Source organism: Mus pahari, chromosome 17 (assembly GCF_900095145.1).
Source record: "Mus pahari chromosome 17, PAHARI_EIJ_v1.1, whole genome shotgun sequence".
NCBI classification, from domain to species: domain Eukaryota; kingdom Metazoa; phylum Chordata; class Mammalia; order Rodentia; family Muridae; genus Mus; species Mus pahari.
Window position 1 is genome coordinate 20,255,914 of NC_034606.1, and position 10,547 is coordinate 20,266,460.

At 40.0% G+C, this 10,547-nt stretch overlaps 1 protein-coding gene across 1 annotated transcript in view; it reads right to left on the reverse strand.

The window, feature by feature from the left end:
- Positions 1-10,012, reverse strand: part of Tnfrsf11b (TNF receptor superfamily member 11b) — a 24,782-nt gene extending 14,770 nt beyond the window's left edge. Inside the window, exon 1 of the mRNA XM_021217225.1 lies at positions 9,734-10,012. Coding sequence (XP_021072884.1) covers positions 9,734-9,766 — 33 coding nt within the window. The 5' untranslated portion in view covers positions 9,767-10,012. The remainder of the gene's footprint in view (positions 1-9,733) is intronic.
- Positions 10,013-10,547: the final 535 nt, after the last annotated feature.

The following is a 10,547-nucleotide window of genomic DNA, read 5'->3' on the forward strand; positions in this document are numbered from 1 at the left end:
ATATATATATATATATATATATATATATATATATATATATATATATCCAAAGATGTTGTATATAAGCAGAAAAGGGGAGATACACACTAACTTTTAGTATTTGTATATGTTTGTGGCATGAGATGAAAAGGAGAATGTAACAGTGTATGAATGTCACTGACAGTTTGTTAGAAGTGTACAAAATTAGTTATGAATAACGTTTGAAAAGCCTACAGCCTGGCAACCCAATAAGAACACCCACGTGCACTTTCTACTGGAGAAGGTTGCATTTAGACTATTTAGACTACGTTAACCAGATTGCAAGCTTAGTTCTACCACTGCCTCACTGACCCTGGGCCAGTAATTTCTGTCTAAAATGAGAATGACTCTGACTTTTGTATTCTCCAAATAATCAGTTTCAAATAAATAGTGACACAGAACCTTATTTTTGTCAATATACGTTTTTATTCCCTCATGCCCATAGGTTAGAAACTTCCACTCTTTCTCCAGTAATGCATAAACTTGGGTGTTTCATCTTGGACTCCAAGCAGTTGATAGACGGGGACATGAAAATCAGAAGATCAAAATCATAATTGGTTCTATATAAAGTTTATGACAAGTTTGGAGTTCATGGGACCTTGTTTCTAATATATACAATTTATATATGATATTGATATATATGAATGACATAATTATATATTACACATTATATAATAAAATTGGTTTTGGTATCTTCCCAATGATGTTACTACTGTTTTTGGTTCTGCCAAGGGATTTAAGGCTGGTCCACGCTTTTCATGTCCCCCACCCCCACACCCGGGGAGACTCAGAGAGTCAAGATTTTGCCTCCACATTCTTTGAATGCTTCATATGCGTTTGTAAAGATAGAAAGTCTCCGCTATATCTTGATATTGACTCAATCCAGTAGCTAGGTTGAATGCCTTCTGTGTAAACCTCAGATAATTGAAGATTAGACAGCACAGGTTAACTAAAGTGTAAAGGATACATTTGCAAGGACATGCACAGAGCCCGCATTTCCTTGTCTCTAGAAGGGCAGAGGTGAAAGATTTGCCTAGAGGAGTATTTTTTTAATACATCTTTCATTTGCATGGAGTTTTGCAAGCACTGTTTCATTTGGACTTAGCCTCTGCGAGCAAAGGCCATTCGTTGGAGAGGTTTATCTTGCTGCGGCCAGGTCCTCTCCTGGGGAGTAGCCTGCTTAGCAATTTCCACACTAGCCAGTTATTTGACTCAGGGTTATGTCTCCAGGTAAGGAGGAAAAAGCAAATGAATTAAATCTGTTCATCTCCACATCTGTGCTCTGCTGCCAAAAGTGTTTCCGGGCAAATGGGGGAAAGGCAACACAAATAACTATGATTTATTAGAAGAATTACTGGGCCAAAATTGATGTGCATTTGCTTCCCTGAAGGCTGAAGAACAGTCTCCAGGTAAAATGTAACTTTCAATGTAATTTTTGCTCACTTCCGGATTTCCTTTACCTTTCTGAAGGCATTAACATTAATTAGCAGTGGCTTGTTTGTGTGTAGACTCAGTCCGAATGCACAAAAGAGATTTGCTTATGAGGTTTTTTGCTGTGATGAAAAACTGTTACAGGTGGTTAACGTTTTACTAATTAAACAAATTGTAAAATAAAATAAAAAAAAAAGTACAAAGTTAACATTCAGGAAGAAGGAACTGTGGATACAGATTAAGAGGTTAAAACACAAACACACACACACACACACACACACACACACACACACACAAACACCATAGAAATCTCACCAATCTGGGTCCCTAGATCCTAACAGATCTTCTGTTGGTTTCATGTTAATCATTTTTTTGGAGATATAATATTAGTTCTGGAAAAACCACCACAGGAGTACTGGTTGCATGGTTATCTCTACTCAGTCCCCCCTTGACAAGCACCAGGCAGTACTAGGCCTGGCAAGGCTCTCCAGCCACAGTCCCTGGCATCTGGAGCTGAGAACTGGTGGTGTCTTTTGGCATGTTAACACTTTTGAACACAATTCTAAGGTTACAACTTACTTTTATGATCCTTTCCTTGGAAGATAACATATTGCTCACAATCAAAAACTATGGAAAAATTTGGGTGTAACATTGCCAATATTATGATGCTTGGTTTGGGAGTGAAGATATCATTTTCCTTCATCAGTCCACTGCTCGCGATGCCCATGTCCTTCCCATTCCATCCATACTAGTTGAAAGTAAGAGGAAAATGGGAATCAGAAAATGTACAAGGAAATGGGACAGCAGAAGGAAGGGGGCAGGTTCCTAACGAGAAGCAAGGTAATGCAACTAAGAATTTTGCATCAAAAACTTCAACAGGGAATTTATTCCCCAAAGGGAGTGCTTAGAGGAACCATGGCCTTGTTTCAAATCTAACTTAGTATTCTCACCCATTTCTCTGTTTTATTTATGGTTACATAAGAAACGTTTACAACGAGTGTTGCCAAGGTGCATGATGAGTTGAAGTGAAGGCCTTGGGGCTAGTCTATGTTCAAAGATGCTCCACTTCTCCTATGAATAGAATGTTCATTACCAGGGGCAGAACAGAGGAGGTTACTAATCCAAGGGCCTCAAGTTAAATAAAATAACAGTGCTGCATAGTGTACTTGAAATTTGTTCAGATAGTAGATCTTACATGTTCTCAAACACAAGAATGCTTAAGAGGGTAGATGGGTGTGTTAACCAGATCTAGAAACAGCCTGCCCTCTCTTTTTTATGTATGTTTTCTTTCTTCATTTTTATGTATGTATGTATGTATGTATGTATGTATGTATGTATGTATGTATGTATCTATCTATCTATCTATCTATCTATGTATATATACATATATATGTATAATATACATATGTGTGAGTGTGTATTTGTATGTGTATGGACACACACCTGTTTGTATATGCATGTGTGCATACATGTATATAGAGGGCTGATGCCAAAGTTGGATGCCTTCTATGGTAGCTTCCCACCTAATTCATTGATGCAGTCTCTCTTCACAGCTTGGTGTCTTGCCTTATCTGGATAGCCAACTTGCTCTAGGGATCACCTGTCTCCTCCACCTTGGGAACACAGAAATTACAGGTGGGCCACTACACTCACCTGTCACTATGTAGGTTTGGGGGATACAGACTCCAGCCCCTTTTGCTTTCCTGGCAAGCACTTTACTAGGATACCTCCCTCCTTTTGCATCCCCCATCAATTTCCTGTCTGCAGATTAGATATTTGTGAGAAATTGCATGAAAATAAAATGTATCTACACAAACCCTTGGGAAACTGAATCACCTTATAGCTGGGATAAATTATTCTACTGAACATGTAGAGTTCACATCACTTACTGAGGCCAGGTTAGTGTGAGGAAGAGAGGGTACCACACATCTTCTTACCTAATGTGTTATAACACTATTCTTAGCCCTTACAACTGTCTGAACGTACTCTTTTTTTTAGACTCTCTATGCTAGTTATTCCAAAATATTCTGTGGTAATGAGCTCCAAAAACTAATTATATGTCACATAAAAATACTGTCCTGGTATCTATTTCAAGTTGGCCGAACCTTACTCTCTCTTCTTGCACAGATAGTTTACAGATGTTGCTAGGATTTCCGGTTCCCTAGCTCCTGCTATTGTGGGTTGCTAAATTTTATTTTGATTTTTGTTCTCTTTTTCTAAGCATGATTGCTACTGCTGCTCTTACTTGCATTTTGTTTGCAAGGTTCTCAGTAATATAAATGAGTCTAAAGGATACCTTTACACTTTCTTCTCTTGTCCTGAGAAACGAGCTTTCTCTATAGTTATCTATGGTAACTAACTGTTGGACTGTTAATATTATTTATTATTAATATTATTAGTCCAGGATCCTTTTAGGGACTGCAATTTCTTGAATCTAATATTTATCAGCTGTGATAGGACCTTTTAAAAAAAGATTTAAAATTTTTCACAGAAAAACTGAATATCTAATGCTCAAATATAATAAATACCATGAGACCTGTGTTCTATCCATTTAATTTTGTTGCTTTCTTAAGAATGGATATTCGTGAAGGTTTTTGAGCCTCCACAGTAGAAATGTATACTTTTGTATTTAAAATATTGGCCAGATAAGGAGAGGTTTACATTAATATTTGGGAAGTCAAGCCAACCTTAGGTGGTTAAACCACAATAACACATTAAATAAGTAAATTCTGTTATATGGAGATTTCTAGTAGATTACCTTGTGCTCTAGAAATTTTCACCATAGCTCAGCATAGACTCAGCAAACACATGCATCATGATGGTGGAGAACTTGGGGCTACAAATGAGGAAGGTGAAAATCTGTGCTTTCAAAGAGCCTATGTTTTGTGGAAACTCTGTCCATGGAGAAGTCCTAGAAATTGATGGGTCCTTCTCAGGATACCATGCAGTTGCCATTAAAGCAACAGAAAAACCAAGAATAATTATATGCCCTACAAACCTTCTAATGTACTATTAGTGGCTGATGCAGAATAAGTGAAATTATTTTGTGTATAATAAAATACATGCATATGTATGTATATACACAGATATAGATAGATAGATAGATAGATAGATAGATAGATAGATAGATAGATAGATAGATAGATATAAAATGTCACTGTGGTGGTCAGCTTTAATTGTCCACCATCACCTAGGATACCTGGCAAAAGATCCTCAAAGAAGAGCCACCTAGATCTGTTTGTATTGTTGGATATGACCATGCCTGGGAGGGACTTTCTTATTTCATCTAATTAAGGCAGGAAAACTCACTGTGAATGTGGATATCTCCATCTCCTAGGCAGAGGTTCCAGAGCAGAACAAGCAATCAAGCAAGCCAACATGCACACATTCATTTCTCTCTACTTCTGACTGTGGAAGTGACTGGCTGCTTAAGGCCCACCACTGTTATTTTCCTGCTATGAAAAAGTACATAAACATACTTTTTGTACAAATTGCATTAAAATTTGATAAACCAGTATTCAAAATATCCAAGGTATTAAATTATTATACTTGCAACAAGACTGAGATTATAAGCTATAAAATAATAAATTATTATAAAAGTAAAAAAAAAGAAAGAAAGAAAGAAAGAAAGGAAGAAAGAAAGAAAGAAAGAAAGAAAGAAAGAAAGAAAGAAAGAAAGAAAGACTGCAACCTGTAATTGTAAGCCAAATCAACCCGTTCTCCCTGGGTTGCTTTTGGGCAAGGCATTTTATCACAGTCACAGGAATGAAACGAGGACCATTGTCCAGATCTTTGTTGGAACTCCATTGTATTTATACAGGGAGGACCTTTTTCATCATTGCTGTCCAAAATGAGTTTTCCAGGAATTTAGTAACACATGGTTTGGTAAGAAATGAAATGAAACTAAAATTTCTGGCAAGATTGTCTCACTGTTTTAGAAAACCACAGTACCGAGTCAAGCCTGATGGAGTGTTTGGGTCACCCCCCCCAAGACACCTCTACCCCTGTCTTCATCCCTAGCTTTGTCTGCAGTGCAAATGCCAAATGCCAATGCCAGCACAGCATGACTTCATTATGACATCGACTGAAGCTTGTTTTATTATGAATTACTTTCCTTTTATTACTGCTTTATAATATAGTTATGTCAGGATATTGGTTTTGTAAAAGTTATATGCGTCAGCCAAAGATATGTACACTGAATCTCATTTCAAGAGACGTGGGGTTGTTACAAAGGATTTATTATAAAGGTGCATGGAAGAGAATGTCAAACATGATCGAGAAGTCACCCTATGGAGGAAAATATAAATACACTAATAATTTGGGCATCTTTACTCCATTAGAGTAATGTGAGGGGCGGGCAAACAAGTTAGCCCTTGATTGACTGTTAGCTAGTTTTGTTAAGTGTAAAGATTTTTTTTGTTTTGATGTATTTTAAGTGCCCTCTCCCCCCTTTTGGCTGAAAAGTTGAATGAAAGCTAAAGGAAATTCTCTTGATTAATGCAATGCTAAGGAAAACAGTGTTTCTCACAGAAAGCCTTTATACAGAGGGAGCATGTGGGTTGGGAGCTGTTGAGAGCAAAACCCAGAAGGCAAGTTAGTGGATAGGAAGACAAGAAGAGTAGACTATGAGCCCAGTGTTCATTTGGAAACCATGACCATGGCCTCTAAAACTTCTTGAATAAGACATTTGGCATAGACTGCATTCTTACTCTACCAATGGTATTTGGCTACTGTGGTTTTTAGCCTAAGAAGTCAAATTGAAAACTAGATTGAAGTTAGGAACTGTACTGAAGATTGCTAGGTGATGAGGCCAGGAAGGTTGCTATGGACACAGGGCAGGGCTGCATGGGCTGGCTGTATGTCAAATGCTTCTAGAAACAGTTTAAGCAGGGACATTTTCTGAAGAAGAAAGAGTCGAAGAAGAAAAGAAGGGGGAGGAAAAGAAGGAGGTAGGGGAAGGAGAAGGAGAAGAAAAAGAAGAAGCAGAAGCAGCAGCCAAACATGCCCATGAACTCCGAGGCTGAGGTAAGGGGAGAAAAGACAAAATAAATACAAGTCAAATATCTGAAACTCCAAGACTGTTACCCTAAAGGAAGACCCGATCATCAGGCAATTTTCCTTAGTAAAGAGCAGCTGGATCTCTGCTTTCCTTCCATTCCCCTCCCTTCTGGCATGGAAGGACAAACTCAGAGCTTGGCTTTGAAAAGTTCAGGGCGGGTTCTGACACTGCATGATGGACGATGAGGGATTTAACAAGAGATAAAGCCAAGACCTAAGTCAGGCGTGTTGATGTTCTCTGTTCACCTAGTTACACATGGCAACAAGGAAGGAAATGACTCTGGATGATGAACGGTGCCTCCTTACAAAAGAGCTCTCGGCTTGACCATGCTAGTGAATGTTCTAGAATGCTAACCTAAGGACTGTGCTCCTCTCTTCCACCAGCATATCTTCTCTTGCAGAAGAACTCAGTATAGACTTCACCCACTGCATGGTTTTCCATCTCTCACTTAGATGTCTTCATCTCCAGCAATACATGTCCATTTGCTCCCTCACAGTGAGAATGGGAGGTCATCCCTTTCTTTTCTGAGAATTGTCAGTACTTCCAGTATATAGATGGTTCTATAGCATCCTCTAGTTACCTGTTGTCATACGGATAGTGCTAATGAGAAGCAGGGACTTCAGTGGTTGTGTTAATTCATGCACATTCCTTCCCTGCAGCCATATTATAGAAGACAGTAACTTAAGAGGGAAGAAATGCAGTCTGTAATTCTGCGGATAAGTTGTGTGTGGATATTTGAACTGGGTCTAGTGGGGAACCACCATGTTGCAACTTCCCTTACGAGCTCACGAAGAAAGGCTGATTTTTTTTTTTTGTTAATTCCCCAATCGTCTAGGGCTTCCTCTTTAGGAACTGGTGTAACACGCAATATTTGTCCCACATCTGCCTCTTTAAACAGGATGTAAGGTCCAGAAGTCAGGAACCAACCCTGTCTAACTGGATGCTAACTTTGTTCCCACTGACTAGTGCAATGCCTTAGACAAAAAGTTAAATATCTGTAGTGATTCAGGTTCCTACAGCCATGCCTCTCTGTTTACCAGGGGAAATTCAGCCTCCCCACATGCAAACACAGTATGTCCATTTCCAACCATTCATAAAATAAAGTCAACCTTGGCAACTAAAGAAAAAGTAAGATCCTTTCTATTCCTTTATATATTCAAGACACACTCAGAGCTGTCACTTCTGACAATGTATTATCTAAAATGAGTAATATCTATATACATACCTCCTTATAGAGACCGCCTATAAAATTATGACTTTTTTTTAAATTTGGGAACATTTATGGGGAGAAATATATATATGTCATTTCGTTAAAATCCAAAATGTTAAGGCAGAATGCAAGAAGTTAGAAAGAATAAAAAAACATCACCGTATTAACCATGGGGTTACTTATGCCAGACAACACCTAAATTAATTAAATTTTTCATGAGCCCATAGAAACATGGAATACTGGAGAGTCAACAAAGCAAACTATTTTGTATATCCAACTAGTGATGGATCTATGAGAACTTTGAAAAGAGCCAATGTGGAAACTACATGAAGTTCATAATAAAGTTTAAGTACATGCCAAACCGATTTGTGCCGTCTATTATTCTGGCTATGAGCACAGTGGTAAAAGGGAGGGATGCGGGGGCCTTTATGGGAGGTACTGATAATGTAGTTGTAGCACTTTCTGCCAGCTCTTGAGTGCTAAATTTAATAAATGCACTTGGCACTACCACCTGTGCAAACACTCTGTGCTCTTTCCTGTTTTGAGACTTCCCTCCATTTGTTGTGTGTCAGTGCGAATACACATGTGCCAGAGTGTGTGAGTGGAGAGCAGAGGAGGCCCTTCAGGAGCCAGGTCTCTCCTTCCACACAGGTTTCCGAGGATCGAGCTCACAATGATTGGTTGTCGGTGCCTTTAACCATGGAGCCATCTCACTGTCTCTAAAAATTGCACTTCTTAAAAAGTTCTCCTTGGGGGAACTGGAGGGATGGTTCAGCGGTTAAGAGTACTGGCTGCTCCTCCAGGGACTTGGGTTTCATTCCCATTACCCACATGGCAGCTCACAACTGTCTCTAATTCCTGTTCTAAGGGACTTGGTGCCCTCCTCTGGCCTCAGTCAGCACCAGACACACAAGTGGTACACAGACATTTATGCAAGGAAACCATCTATACACCTAAAATAAAATAAAATTAGAAAATTCTCCCAATGTCTATATTAGTGGATATATGTAATATATACATATATATGTATATACATGTATACATATGTGCATATGTACACATGAAGTTGGCATATGTATGTCCCCTTTTTCCTGAGTGATTTTGCTATTACATATGCATGTCTGTGTGTCCCTGAAGCTCGGGGGAAGAGTACATAGTTTTTAATTCTCACTATGTGAGCAGGAGGCTGAAACTGAAACACTGACTCTAGTGCATTCCAGACAGAGAAATCACTTAAAGACAGACTTCTCTGTCTGATTTATAACTTCATGTGTTTCACAGGCTACTGATGTGAAGGAAACAAATTTGGGGCATGGAAAAACTTGTCTATAAACCTAAATAACAATTTTCCAAATGCCTGGGCTAATAAAAGAGATTCCTTTATTTTCCAAACAACGTTTCAAAACAGGTTTGAACCTTCTTTATTTATAGTTGAACTGATCTGGCTGTTTAACTATATTCTACAACATAATTATCATTAGTCTGTTCATATTTTTCACACTACTGAAGTTGAGAACTAGACTAATAGAACTTTATTAAAACAGAAAATTGCACAGAAAAATAAGAGAATATTTTCTGTATTGCCCATAACCCATATATAAGTTAGGCTAATGATACTTCAGACTATCCTCTCCATCCAAACTGTTCTACAGAAGTTTCAAAAGAGCCTGGCCTCTCTTCCCAACACCTGCAGTAATAAAAAAGTCAGGTCAAACGAAGGTATGGTGTTTTACATAGAACATAAGTAAGTAAATAAATAAGGTAAATAAATTGAATAAAAACCAAGCCAAAAAAAAAAAAAATCTTAAAAGAGTCTCTCTTCCATCTGCATAAACTCAGCTGGAAGTTTTCATGAAAAGGCCATTTACTCTCCAGGGCAGCCTGCTGTAGCTAGAAAGAGGCTTCCTGTTCCAAACAAACCCCAGCTCCCTCCTGAGGTAGCCGGGCTTGGTCCCCATCAGCAGGAGGGGAGGCCCCGAGCCCAGGTGGTCAGCAGCCTCCTGCCCACGACTTACCACCAGGAGTGCGCAGCACAGCCACTTGTTCATTGTGGTCCTCGGGAAACCTCAGGAGGCAGCCGCTGGGTCAGTGCTAGGTGCGTCTCTGCAGCCCAGGCAATCATGACGTTTTATATAAGGTCTGGGGAACAGGAAGTATGCCCTGTCTTTGATCTCTTAAGTCCCTCTCTGGACCAACCTTGTACCTTTCCTTTTTAGGAACCCTGGGAGCTGGTGGTGGGGCTGCGGGACACTCCGGGGTTAACGCTTTAGGCGCCGCCGGAGTGGGAGGATCCTGCGCGGAGGCGTGGGACAAGGGGAGGGAATGACTGATTTCTGCAGGGGAGGGGGGGGGGAGAGGGGGAAAGGAAGAAGAAAAGAAGGAGAAAGCCACCGCTGAGCTGAGGAACAAGGCAGCAGCTGTCCCGCTGCCTCTGAGGATTCCGAGGTTTTTTCCGCCAGCGGCTAGCCTCAGGGCAGCTGTGACCTGCGGTGAGAGGCTGGGTACACGTCGGGGGAGCCGCTGGGCAGCCTCCAGGCTCTGGCTCCTCTACTCCAGGTTTCAATTTCAGTAGCCTTTTGCCACACGTCTCAGTCACTGTATCCTTTCTGGGAGACAGCTGGGGTTTTCGTTTGGCCTATTGTCTGAACTCCTTCCCAAAGATTCTGGAGCTCCCCCAAATAATCCCTCTCGCGTAGGGATGGCATTGTCCTCAACATGGCTGAGAGAGTTTATAGTCGTTAATGTGCAAAGTGTCCTGGGCCCGTTGAAGAATTTATTTGTCCAACTCATATTTGCCTGGGTTGTCAGGAGCTAGGGAGAACCAGAAGA